This window comes from Staurois parvus, unplaced genomic scaffold (genome assembly GCF_062004578.1).
Source record: "Staurois parvus isolate SC_StPar_1 unplaced genomic scaffold, SC_StPar_1.0 ptg000053l, whole genome shotgun sequence".
In the NCBI taxonomy this organism is placed as follows: Eukaryota; Metazoa; Chordata; class Amphibia; order Anura; family Ranidae; genus Staurois; species Staurois parvus.
In genome coordinates, this window is record NW_028317849.1 from 2,083,976 (window position 1) to 2,098,500 (window position 14,525).

A 14,525-nucleotide genomic window follows, 5' to 3' on the forward strand; every position below is an offset into this window, starting at 1 on the left:
TGGTAGAATGAATACAATAACTGGCGCCCAACTTATTTTTATCCCCACCATATACCAAGAACCCAACCCTGGAATAAAATGTTAGCCTACCATACCTCTTTGGGCTTTATCCAATTCCACCTTGAGAGAAGGAGTGCTACAGACATTTTTTGCTGTCTATGTCAGTTAATTGTACCTTATTTAAATCACTACTCCTTGCCTTCTTAGAAACACTATAAATGAGCATTTTGGACTACATATCTTATATCAAAATCTTGAAGGCTCAATAAAGTCACTGAGACAGTAAGCAAGGGGAAATTTTTTTATAGGGACTCAAAAGCAATAAAAAAGAGTCGAAGTGTGTGTAGTCTCAGTTCCTGTCACGGTAACAATATTATTTCCTATAACACTAACCCTAAACTAATCTAAACCACGCTCTTAAACTAAACTAACTTTGTTACATGGTTACATAGTTAGTCTGGCTGAAAAAAGACAAAAGTCCACCTAGTTCAACCATTAAAAAAAAAAAGTTATAATCCTATACCCACAGTTGATCCAGAGGAAGGCAAAAAAAACCAGCAAAGCATGATCTAATTTGCTCCTGCAGGGAAAAAAAATTCCTTCCTGATCCCCCAAGAGGCAATTGGATATTTCCTGGATCAACTTTACCTATAAATGTTAGTATCCAGTTATATTCTGTGTATCTAAGAAAGAATCCAGGCCTTTTTTCCTCCAGACGTAAAGAGTGCCCCCTTGTCCTCTGTGATGACCTCAGAGTGAATAACTCTACACCGAGTTCACTATATGAACCACTGATGTATTTATACATGGAGATCATATCCCCCCCTTAATCTCCTCTTCTCAAGAGAGAATAAATTTAAATCCTTCCTGACAAATTTTCACACTTGATCTGACAAACCTGTACAATGATCTTGTTGCCAAACAGACAGAGGCAAATTGTTGGTAGGTGTCAAAGACAGTTTTGTGAAACAATGGTTTAGAGCACCTAGCAAGAGTAAATGTCTTTACCTCATTTGAATGAACTGGACAATTATTTCCAGTTGGATTTCAAGGAAGAAATTCTACACCAGCAAATTGAGTAGAATATTCTCATTGCACATGTTCCTGGTGTGCCTTGATCTGGTGTCAAAGCATATATCACCAAGACACCATGGATCTTCACAATAACATGCAAAAATGTATTAAAGCAATCAAATCACAGAAGAAAATTGTGATGTTTTGGGGCCACATATGGCCCATGTGTCTGAGGAAGGGGTCCTGTGTGGCCCTGAAATATCACAATTTACTACTGTGATGTAATCGTTTGAATACATTTTTGGGTGTTATTCTGAAGATACTTGGTTGCTGGCGATATATGCTTTGACTGATTCACCATCAAGTTTCCTATTTCAGAATGGGAAGAAGAAACTGGCTGTTGCAGAAAAGGTCTTTTATGGGAAAATGGAATTTGTGTTCACATGCTCATTTTATGGGCACATTAGTGAATCTTGCAGACTGAAAGTCTATTGCAGTACATTAATCACAACTCTTAGTCCTTTGTTCAGATGGTCTTCTTTACAAAAATCATGGTGGAAGTTTAATTCTTTGTAGGAAGTAAGGAATACCACTTTTCCCCTATCTCTGCATTTTTGATGGTGGCTGAAGACTTTAAATGGCACAGCAGCACTGACAGATGTGTCCAGCTCAAAGTCCACCCAGAAGATACTTTTAAAATATGTTTAATTGGAAGCTGTGCTTTTGCTGCAACGTATCGTAATTGGAAAGAGAGGTCTGGCACTAGGTAATGAAGGAGGCATGTAAGACAGCGTGAGTGATGCTCAGCAAATATTACTAAAATGCATAAACAGTCCAAAACATTGGGATGAAGCCCTAAACGTTCACAAATATATTCAGCAAGTGTTTTGGCATGATCCAAGTCAAAAGTCATACCTGGCAAATTAATTTAGTGTTTCAGAAGTTGCTGTTTCTTTATGTGAAGTCCCATGCAGCAAATAACTAAATTAATGTTGGTTACCATACAAGCTAACATATGATGGGTTGCTGTAGTTTTTTTTAAGGCTTCTTCCCCTATTTTATTGTGGAGCTTCAGCTTCTTCTTTATTCAAGGCTCTTGTGATTAAGCTGGACCTCCACGATGTAAGGTTAAATTGAAGGGAAGTAGATATCAGAGATGGCACAAGGGAACTTCATGGCAAATAATCCAAGTAGGTGATATATTCTTTTGTACTACCTCCATCTTTAAGTAATTTGTTGTTGATTTAAAAAAAATTATACAATGTTTGTTAAACAAATGCAGTGTTCTAATTTGTAGTCTTTCCCATAGGAACTGGAGAGAGTGGAAAGAGCACATTTATAAAGCAGATGCGAATCATCCATGGAACTGGGTTTTCAGTAGAAGATCGCAGAATGTATGCAATACTTGTGCATCAGAACATAATTACCTGTGCTCAGTCTTTGGTGGGAGCAATGAAAACTCTACAAGTGCCTTATACCTTGCAAGAAAACATGGTAATGTTGTATCTGAGCAGTGTTAACGTGATACACACTGGATAACAGCTCTAATTATGATTTAATTGGTATTCCAGAATTTGGGATTCATTATTTACAAAATTGGGCTGATGTAGTTTCTATAAATGCTCTGTTTTGGAGACACGGGCTAAATATTAAAAGTATTGTATCTGTCTCTATGTAAAAAGTGATTGCAAATTAATATTATGTTGGTGGAGAGTGTGATAGTGTTGCGGCATTACAGTGGGACTTACATATGGAAGTGCACACTACCAATTATATTATTGGTGTGTTACAGCCCCAAATATTAATGATTAAGTAGTAATCTACAATGTCACAAGCATTTGCCGAAACATCACAAATTCTGAATAGGTTTTGCTTAATATGTTCATTAACTCTGACTGCCAGTGCAATCCAGTGGCCAAATGCTTTTTTTCCTGAAATACCTACAGTTGTGTTCAAAATAATAGCAGTCAGACATCACTAACCTGATCAATCACTGTTTTTGGTAGAAATGATATTTCTACATGGCAAATCATTTACTAGCAGGTGTAGTAGAGTAATAGAAATCCAATAGACCCAACAGTCATGACATGCATGCTGCTGATTCTGTGTAATTGAATCACTAATTGAAAGGGGCATGTTCGAAATAATAGCAGTGTGGAGTTCTATTAGTGAGGTCATTCATTCTTTGAAAAACAGGTGGTAATTATTGCCCTTATTTAAGGAAGGAAGGCAGCAAATGTTGTACATGCTGGTTACAGTGCATTTCTCTCTGAAATTCTGAGGAAAATGGGTCGTTCCAGACATTGTTCAGAAGAAAAGCGTACCTTGATTAAAAAGTTGATTGGAGAGGGGAAAACATATAAAGAAGTGCAGAACATGATAGGCTGCTCAGCTAAAATGTTTGCAAATGCTTTAAAATGGCAACCAAAACCTGAAAGACATGGAAGAAAGCGAAAAACTACCATTCTAATGGATAGAAGAATAGCCAAAATGGCAAGGACTCAGCCAACAATCAGCTCCAGGAAGATCAAAGAAGGTCTAAAGTTACCTGTGAGTACTGTTACAATTAGAAGACGCCTATGTGAAGCCAAGCTATCTGCAAGAAGCCCCCGCAAAGTCCCACTGTTGAAAAAAAGACGTGCTGAAGAGGTTACAATTTGCCAAAGAGCACATTGACTGGCCTAAAGAGAAATGGAGCAACATTTTGTGGACTGATGAAAGTAAGATTGTTCTTTTTGGGTCTAGTGGCCAGAGACAATTTGTCAGACGACCCCCAAACACTGAATTCAAGCCACAGTACACTGTGAAGACAGTGAAGCATGGTTGTGCAAGCATCATGATATGGGGATGTTTCTCATACTACGGTGTTGGGCCTATTTATCGCATACCAGGGATCATGGATCAGTTTGAATACATCAGAATACTTGAAGAGGTCATGCTGCCTTATGCTGCAGAGGAAATGCCTTTGAAATGGGTGTTCCAACAAGACAACGACCCCAAACACACCAGTAAACGTGCAACATCTTGGTTCCAGACCAACAAGATTGATGTTATGGAGTGGCCAGCCCAATCCCCGGATCTTAATCCAATAGAAAACTTGTGGGGTGACATCAAAAATGCAGTTTCTGAGGCAAAACCAAGAAATAGAGAAGAACTGTGGAATGTAGTCCAATCATCCTGGGCTGGAATACCTGTTCACAGGTGCCAGAAGTTGGTTGACTCCGTGCAACACAGATATACAGCAGTTCTCAGAAACAGTGCTTATACAACTAAATATTCATTAAGTGATTCAAAGGAAAGCAAAATCTTCAAACATTTTTCAGTTTATATAGTGAATGTTTGAGTTTGTAAAGAAGAATACAAAACACTGCAATTTTTTTGAACAGTCTAATATTCACTTTTCTTCAATTTTTTTAGAGGAACAACACAAATTTGATATATTTTTCTTCATGCCTTGATTTGGAATAGAATGTGTAGTGTTCCCAATGCATTTGTGTGTATGGAAATAAAAGCTATTAGAAGGATTTTGACCTTTATTCACTTTTTTCAACACACTGCTATTATTTTAAACACAACTGTAAATCAAGAAAATCGTGCATTATGGGCAATAGATAGAAATGAAGATAATAGAAAATTAACATACTTCCTCTGGATCAACTGTGGGTATAGGATTATAACCATTATTTATTTATTTATTTATTTTAATGGTTGAACTGGATGGACTTTTGTCTTTTTTTCAGCCAGACTAACTGTGTAACTACAGTTGTGTCCAAAATTATTCAACCCCCACTGAAATTGAGTGTTTTGGCCAGTTTGACATTGCTTTTGATCATTCAGTCATCTTGCTTACATTTACATTAAAGAGGCACTTGTAGGTCAGACAAATATAACATAACAGTTATAATGAAATAACCACAAATGTCTTTTCTGTGCTCACAGCATTATCAGTTTTATTCAACCCCCAAGTGACATTCAATCTTAGTACTTAGTACAGCATCCTTTTACAGTTATAACAGCTTTTAAACGTGAAGCATAGCTTGACACAAGTGTCTTGCAGCGATCTACGGGTATCTTCGCCCATTCTTCATGGGCAAAGGCCTCCAGTTCAGTCACATTCTTAGGCTTGCGCACTGCAACTGCTTTCTTTAAGTCCCACCAGAGGTTCTCAATCGGATTTAAGTCTGGTGACTGCGATGGCCACTCCAAAATGTTCCAGCCTTTCCTCTGCAACCATGCTCTAGTGGACTTGGAGGTATGCTTGGGATCATTGTCCTGTTGAAAGGTCCAACGTCTCCCAAGCCTCAGGTGTGTGACGGACTGCATCACGTTTCCATCCAATATCTCCTGGTACTGAAGAGAATTCATGGTACCTTGCACACGCTGAAGCTTCCCTGTACCTGCAGAAGCAAAACAGCCCCAAAGCATGATTGACCCTCCACCATGCTTCACAGTAGGCAAGGTGTTCTTTTCATCATAGGCCTTGTTCTTCCTCCTCCAAACATAGCGTTGATCCATGGGCCCAAACAGTTCTAATTTTGTTTCATCAGTCCACAGAACACTATCCCACAACTTTTGTGGTTTGTCCACATGGCTTTTGGCATACTGCAGTCGACTCTTCTTATTCTTTGGAGACAGCAAGGGGGTACGCCTGGGAGTTCTGGCACGGAGGCCTTCATTACGCAGTGTGCGTCTTATTGTCTGGGCTGAAACTTCTGTACCCACATCTGACAAATCTTTTCTCAGTTCCTCAGCAGTCACACGGGGACTTCTCTCCACTCTACGCTTCAGGTAGCGCACAGCAGTCGAAGTCAGCATCTTCTTTCTGCCACGACCAGGTAGCGTTTCAACAGTGCCCTTTGCCTTGAATTTGCGAATGATGCTTCCTAAGGTGTCTCTTGGTATGTTTAACATCTTTGCAATCTTCTTATAGCCATTGCCCTTCCTGTGAAGAGAAATCACCTCTTCTCTTGTCTTCCTGGACCATTCTCTTGCCTTCACCATGTTTGTAACCACACCAGTAAATGTCTAGAAGGAGCTGAGTATCACAGTCATTTTAAAGCTGCCTAATTGGTGCTTATTATGCTTGATTGCTGCTCGGTGACATCCACAGGTGTTTTCAATACCTGATGGAAAGCACCTGTATGAACCTCTGTTCTTCAGAGTGGTAGTCTTTAAGGGGTTGAATAATTGTGGCAATGAAGAAACCACATAAGAACCATTTACTACTGTATTACATAAACAATTGATGTCATTTTAGTTGCATTTGGGTAGTTACAACGTCCTTGTAGGATTTGATTCTGAATACAATTCCAAATGTACACTATAGTCCCTAAACCCCTTTACAGCATTGGGGGTTGAATAATTTTGGACACAACTGTATGTAACTACTAAGTTAATACAGTCAGAATTCGTGATGGCAAATGCTTGTGATATTTGTCCAACTCATTTTTTTTATAGTAGACCCCAAAGTGTAGTTTTGGATAGAATTACATAGACTTGGAACCCCTGTAATTTTTTAAAATTGTTATCATCACTGGGGAGGTTTACCCTTTCTATTTGTCTTGTGCCCATTGAACTGAAACTGGAAGTGACAGAATATACAACATTTTGAGTTGTCACAGGAACAGAAAAAAGATAATCTTCCAAAGGAGGTTACTTGTTTTGGTAATGAGGTTCCTTCACTTTGTAGTGATATTCTCTTATGTCCTGTTCAAGGTAAGGGAATCTCCCCAATCAAACTGTGACAGGGGTTTTGTCCATTTTCTACTCTACTAAAACATAAGAAAGATCAGGCTTACATGCATTTTACCTGTTCCCACCAGTAGCACATATATATGCAGCATCGTGGAGGTGGGCCTTCATCCAAGATGGCACATAAATGCACACTGCTGCTTCTGCTGAAGTCTCACTCTTAGCACAGTGACCGAACTGTCAAGGACAGCTCCAGGTCTCGTACTAATGATTGGGAGCTGGGAGGATTGGATATTGATCATATGATCACCATTATAGCCTGTGATATCAGGAGTTTCTCTTCCCAATGGAGAAACAGATACATTGTACCTTTTTCTCCTACTCAGAGAAGAATGAAAAAAAAATGTGTGTAAAAATATAAATATCAATAATAAAGAAAAAATAGCTAGATCGCTTCTCAGCCTTTTGGCTAAGATCAAGTGTAGTAAAGATAAAATAGCTAGGTCAGGGTTTTATCTAGGTTAGTGTCAGGGTCAGTGTCAAGGTCAGGGTCAACGATCAGAACCTCATCAAAAGTAATGGGCAAATGGTGGGGTCAAAGGGCAGGGTCTGTGGGTTATAGGTAGGAAAAACTATTTTTATTTAGTGTCAATGTGTTTAGATTTTTTTTTGGGGGGGGGGGGGTAGTTTTCCTTTGATAATAGAGAATATGAGATACCCATTACTATTTACCACAAAATGAAGGCCAAATTTATCCTGAAAAGACAAGGTATAATTTACCGGGATACATTAAGTAGTTGTGGTAATATATACAGTTTTACATGAACACATGCCTATGTTACAAAACTGTGTTCAGTCATTAAAGCTCCACAAATTAACTTTTAAGTTTTAACCATACCTCCCTGCCACTCCACACATTTTTATTCCAGAGAGGGACTTATTTTATATTCAGGTTTTAAGGTTATAAAAGCCAATTGTTTAGGGGCATCTAAACATATTTTAATAGAAAATTCCTATCATTTGGAGAATTACAAAGAATACAGCAAAGGCTGTAAACTTGTTGGTAAAAAAATGAAGGACAGATTTATAAAATAACTAAGGCAAATACCTAAAAATAATTTAAATATATATATATTATATATTTAAATATATAAAATAGTTTTTACTATAAGTTTTATAAATTAAAAAGTAAAGATTCATCATTAATATAGTCAAAATTATTAGACTAAGTAAATATGAATAACTTATGAGCAAATGCACATGCCCTCAGAGAGTTGAGTTTGGTTATTTTTGTTATTTATAAGCTATTGTTTCTAATTTTTCTAATTGTAGTCTGTTGCTTGGTACAAAATAAATTAAAAATCTGTTACTGGACTCATTGGTTCTGAAGGCTGAAATTAAATTTCTTAAACTCTTAATGTCCCTTTTTTCTTCCCTTGTGTATAGACTATTGTGTATAGTCTCTTTTTAGACTTAACCAGACTAAAACAGCTCACAAATCAATACATTCTTAATGTTTTGTGATTCTTATACTGTCTTAGTGTGCACTAAGTACAGCATTAACAATTATTTGAGTATAATGTTTCTGACTCCAACAAAAACGGTATTATTTACATTCAATCCCTCACATTTTCTTAAAAGTATCTTTACTCTGTATTTTTACAGTATTCTTTGTGTTATCTCTTCTGGAAATAACCAATAACATAGTTTGAATTAAACATTTGTTAGTCTGCTGATTGGTGCAAAGCAGATGTAGTACCCAAATTTTAAAAGGCATCATGGTCTTCAACCAGTAACTACCGATCTGATTCCTATCCTCTCAGGGATTTCAGCATTCCTTTTTCAAAGCTACAAACACCACAGATGCTTCATTCTGCCTTTTGGCTTAAGCTTGCAATGCCATTGTTTTGAATGTCTGGCCTAGAGCCTCTGTCTGGCAGCTGTCTTGTAGCCTCATGGGCTCCTGAGGAGTGTGAAGCTCTGAACACTACCCAACATCCTTACCATATGGACTGTGCAAAGATGCACAGTTTGTGTGTGCTTCTCACCACCAAAACGTGGACCTAAGATTGAAAGCTTCATCCCACTCAAAACTCTGCAAAGGTTTGAAGCTCCTGAACCCTGACTGGGCTATACTGAACCAAAAGAAAACTACCAAGTCAAATAATATTATATATATATATATATATATATACAGTGAAGGAAATAAGTATTTGATCCCCTGCTGATTTTGAATGTTTGCCCACTCACAAAGAAATGATCAGTCTAAAAATTGAATGGTAGGTGTATTGTAACACTGAGAGACAAAATAGCAACCAAAAAATTCAAAAGAAATGCATGTCTAACAAATTATGCACTGATTTGCATGTTCATCACGGAAATAAGTATTTGATCCCCTTCGCAAAACATGACTTAGTACTTGGTGGCAAATCCCTTGTTGGCAATCACAGAGGTCAGACGTTTCCTGTAGTTGGCCACCAGGTTTGCACACATCTCAGGAGGCCCACTCCTCTTGGCAGATCCTCTCCAAGTCCTTTAGGTTTGGTGGCTGACGTTTGACAACTCGAACTTTCAGCTCCCTCCACAGATTTTCAATCGGATTAAGGTCTGGAGACTGGTTAGACCGCTTCAGGATCTTAATGTGCTTCTTCTTGAGCCACTCCTTTGTTGCCCTGGCCATGTGTTTTGGGTCATTGTCATGCTGGAACATGCCCTGGCTGAGGGAAGAAGATTCTCACCCAAGATTTGATGGTACATTGCCCTGTCCATCGTCCCTTTGATGTGGTGCAGTGGTCCTGACCCCTTAGCAGAAAAACAACCCCAAAGCAGAATGTTTCCACCACCATGTTTGCCAGTTGGGATGGTGTTCTTGGGGTCATAGGCAGCATTCCTCCTCCTCCAAACACGGAGAGTTGAGTAGCCCAGTCCAGCCTTGTGTAGGTCTACAATTGTCAGGAATGGACTGGCCAGCAATAGTGGGACTCAGCTGCCTTAGGAGCTGCAGTACCAGGGCTGGCCAGCGGGTGCTCCCAGCAATCAGAGACTAAACCTTGCAGCCAGTCAAACACCTGGAACTAATTATACTGGTGTATTTAAGGGACATTCAGACCTGCAGACTCTGCCTTGGTGTTGTGTTTCTCTTGGGCCCTGCATCCTGTTCCTGCTCCCTGTTCCTGTCTGATTCTCTGCTGACCCTGCTCTGATCCCTGGCTTGTCTGACCATTCTCCTCTGCCTGACCCTCTGTACCACGCTGCCCGCTACCTGCTGAACCTGGCCTGTGACCCCGACCATTCTCCGCTTGCTCCCCCTGTACCTACCTGCCCGACTGATATTGACCCGGCCTGCCTGACGACGCTTGCATTGTATGTACTGTTATCTGTGGGTGGTTGGTTGGTTTGTTTGCACTGTGTTATGTTTTAGTATTGCACTGCGTTTATGTTTGTATGGTTAGTGTTAATAAATTACATTGTTTATAACATATCTGAAGTCTGCGTTTCCCTGCGTCAGTCACACACCTCTGGTCATACCCGGGAGCCCTGACATTACACCAAGGCCAATCCTGACCAGAAGTGGCTGCACAGGGAAGCCATCTTGGCTTGTTGATGGGAAGGATGGGTCTGGATGAGGTTGCGTATTTATATCTGCTAGTGTTTGATGACAGGGAGTATGCTTATCAAACTCTGAAGGAGTATACCTGGGATGAACTGCTAGAATGTATACGGCTCGCTCATGTTCTAGTAGATCAGGGCACAGAGTTCTCTGAGGTGCAGCCTTTGATTGAGGTTTGTGCTGAGTTGGTTTCATCTGGTACCCCCGAATGCAGGGATGAATTTTTGCCACCATTTAGTGCCGACCAGGTAGAGTCCCTGGTATGGTTATTAGAGGATGATGTGGATTACTTTCTGGAGCGTTATTCCACATGTTCACCACAGGTACTAAGAGATTGTATAAACGCAGTGCAATCTTTGGTCAGACAGGCTTTGTGTAAGCTCAGCTTTGTTCAACCCATACTGCAGACATGGACAGATTTGTTACACCCAGCCTCAGTCAGCTTACAAAGACCCAGTCCTGCTTCTAATCTATTTCCTCAAAACTCTATTCCTGCATTCCCAACAGCTCCTCCTGCCCTGCTATCTACCGCATGTCAGTACCCTGTTCCCACTCGCTGCACCTATCCTGCCTTTAACCCTGTAAAAAAGCCCTCTGTAGCAACTGCTCCCTCTCCTGTTCCATCCTCCAGTTCTTCTCTGTCTCCAGCTGCTCCATTCGTTTGCAGACCTGCGTTTACTTGCAGTGCTCCAGTAGTTAAAACCAGAAAAAAGCAAAAATTCTTTCCAACCAATACCATCCTGCCAGTATCCAAACCGGTGAACCTGCCTTCCGTGGTTCAGCCTGAAGCCTCTACTCAGCCTGAATCCTCTACTCAGCCTGATGCCTGTACTCAGCCTGAATCCTCTACTCAGCCTGAAGCCTCTACTCGGCCTGAAGCCTCTACTCGGCCTGAAGCCTCTACTCGGCCTGATGCCTCTACTCGGCCTGAAGCCTCTACTCGGCCTGAAGCCTCTACTCGGCCTGATGCCTCTATTCGGCCTGATGCCTCTACTCGGCCTGAAGCCTCTACTCAGCCGGACGCCGGCATTCAGCCTGATGCCTCTACCCAGCATGATGAACTGATCCAGCCTGACGATCCTATTAGGCCAGTTGACTCGATACCCGCTGTTGATCCAGACGATCCGGTACCTGATCCAGTGCCCGCTGTCGAGCCAGACAATCCGGTACCTGATGACCCGGTGCCCGCTGTCATACCTGGTGACCCGATACCCACGGTCGAGCCAGACAATCCGGTACCTGATGACCCGGTGCCCGCTGTCGTGCCAATTGACTCAGAGCCCGCTGTCGTACCTGGTGACTCGGTGCCCACTGCCTTGCCAGATGACGCGGTGCCGGCTGGCGAGCCAAATGACCTGATGCCTGGTGACCCAGGGCCCGCTGTCATACCTGGTGACCCGATGCCCGCTGTCGAGCCAGACGATCCAATGCCTGGTGACCCGGTGCCCACTGCCTTGCCAGATGATGCGGTGCCCGCTGGCAAGCCAAATGACCTGATGCCTGGTGACCCAGTGCCCGCTGTCATACCTGGTGACCCGATGCCCGCTGTCCAGTCAGACGATCCAATGTCTGACCCAGTGCCCGCGGTCATACCAGTTGACTCGGAGCCCACTGCCTTGCCAGATGACGTGGTGCCTGCTGTCGAGCCAAATGACCTGATGCCTGGTGACCCGCTGTCCAGCCAGACGATCCAATGTCTGACCCAGTGCCAGCGGTCATGCCAGTTGACTCGGAGCCCACTGTCGTGCCTGGTGACTCGGTGCCCGCCGCTTCGCCTGGGGGCCCGAGACCTGTCGCTCCGCCTGGGGGTCCGGCGCCCGCTGCCCCGCCTGGGGGCCTGAGACCTGTCGCTCCGCCTGAGGGCCTGAGACCTGTCGCTCCACCTGGGGGTCCGGCGCCTGCCGCTCCGCCTGAGGGCCCGAGACCTGTCACTCCGCCTGGGGGTCCGGCGCCCGCCGCTCCGCCTGAGGGCCCGAGACCTGTCGCTCCGCCTGGGGGTCCGGCGCCCGCCGCTCCGCCTGAGGGCCCGAGACCTGTCGCTCCGCCTGGGGGCCCGAGACCTGTCGCTCCGCCTGGGGGCCCGCCGCTCCGCCTGAGGGCCCGAGACCTGTCGCTCCACCTGGGGGTCCGATGCCTGTCGCCCCGCCTGGGGGCCCGATGCCTGTCGCCCCGCCTGGGGGCCCGATGCCTGTCGCCCCTCCTGGGGGCCCGGCGCCCGCCGCTCCGCCTGGGGACCCGATGCCTGTCGCCCCGTCTGGGGGCCCGATGCCTGTCGCCCCGCCTGGGGCCCGAAGCCTGTCGCCCCACCTGGGGGCCCGACGCCTGTCGCCCCGCCTGGGGGCCCGACACCTGTCGCCCCTCCTGGGGGCCCGGCGCCCGCCGCTCCGCCTGGAGGCCCGATGCCGGTCGCCCCGCCTGGGGACCCGATGCCGGTTGCCCCGCCCGGGGGCCCGATGCCTGTTGCCCCGCCCGGGGGCCCGGTGCCTGCTGCTCCCCCTGGGGGCCCGCTGCCTGCTGCTCTGCCCGGGGGCCCGCTGCCTGCTGCTCCGCCCGGTGGCCCGCTGCCTGCTGCTCCGCCTGGGGGCCCGGTGCCTGCTGCTCCGCCTGGGGGCCCGGTGCCTGCTGCTCCGCCTGGGGGCCCGGTGCCTGCTGCTTCGCCTGGTGGCCCGCTGCCTGCTGCTTCGCCTGGTAATCCGATGTGCCTCTGCCCAGAGTCCGGCCCGATGTGCCTCTGCCCGGAGTCCAGCCCGATGTGCCTCTGCCCGGTGTGCCGCTGCCCGGAGTGCCTCTGCCCGGAGTCCAGCCCGATGTGCCTCTGCCCGGAGTCCAGCCCGATGTGCCTCTGCCCGGAGTCCAGCCCGATGTGCCTCTGCCCGGAGTCCTGCCCGATGTGCCTCTGCCCGGAGTCCTGCCCGATGTGCCTCTGCCCGGTGTGCCGCTGCCCGGAGTCCTGCCCGGTGTGCCAGTCTTTGATATCCCGCCAGTTACCAGACCCGGGCGGTGGAACATTTTGCCCAGCTAGGACTGTTTGGAGCGTCCTGAGGCCGCTCCTTGAGGGGGGGGTACTGTCAGGAATGGACTGGCCAGCAATAGTGGGACTCAGCTGCCTTAGGAGCTGCAGTACCAGGGCTGGCCAGCGGGTGCTCCCAGCAATCTGAGACTCAACCTTGCAGCCAGTCAAACACCTGGAACTAATTATACTGGTGTATTTAAGGGACATTCAGACCTGCAGACTCTGCCTTGGTGTTGTGTTTCTCTTGGGCCCTGCATCCTGTTCCTGCTCCCTGTTCCTGTCTGATTCTCTGCTGACCCTGCTCTGATCCCTGGCTTGTCTGACCATTCTCCTCTGCCTGACCCTCTGTACCACGCTGCCCGCTACCTGCTGAACCTGGCCTGTGCCCCCGACCATTCTCCGCTCGCTCCCCCTGTACCTACCTGCCCGACTGATATTGACCCGGCCTGCCTGACGATGCTTGCATTGTATGTACTGTTATCTGTGGGTGGTTGGTTGGTTTGTTTGCACTGTGTTATGTTTTAGTATTGCACTGCGTTTATGTTTGTATGGTTAGTGTTAATAAATTACATTGTTTATAACATATCTGAAGTCTGCGTTTCCCTGTGTCAGTCACACACCTCTGGTCATACCCGGGAGCCCTGACAACAATCTTGTCCCTGACATCCTTGGACAGCTCTTTGGTCTTTGCCATGGTGGAGAGTTTGGAATCTGATTGTTTGATTGCTCCTGTGGACAGGTGTCTTTTATACAGGTAACAAAATGAGATTAGCAGCACTCCCTTTAAGAGACTGCTTCTAATCTCAGCTTGTTACCTGTGTGAAAGACACCTGGTAGCCAGAAATCCTGCTGAATGATAGGGGATCAAATACTTATTTCCCTCATGAACATGCAAATCAGTGCATAATTTGTTAGACATGCATTTCTTTTGAATTTTTTGTTGCTATTCTGTTACAATACACCTACCATTCGATTTGTAGACTGATCATTTCCTTGTGAGTGGGCAAACATTAGAAATCAGCAAGGGATCAAATACTTATTTCCTTCACTATATATTTATATATAGATAGATATATAGATATTACAGTATATATATATATATATAATTTTTTTTTTTTTTACTTTTTTATATTATATATATATTTTTTTTTTTTGCAAAGGGAAGCATTATTTAATATATTTGAGAAACATTGATGA

The 14,525-nt window shown here is 44.7% G+C and overlaps 1 protein-coding gene across 1 annotated transcript in view; it reads left to right on the plus strand.

The window, feature by feature from the left end:
- Window positions 1-14,525, plus strand: part of LOC149470067 (guanine nucleotide-binding protein subunit alpha-15-like) — a 114,364-nt gene that overhangs the window by 27,554 nt on the left and 72,285 nt on the right. The window contains exon 2 of the mRNA XM_089667132.1: window positions 2,324-2,508. Within this exon, the coding sequence (XP_089523258.1) occupies window positions 2,324-2,508 (185 nt within the window). The remainder of the gene's footprint in view (window positions 1-2,323; window positions 2,509-14,525) is intronic.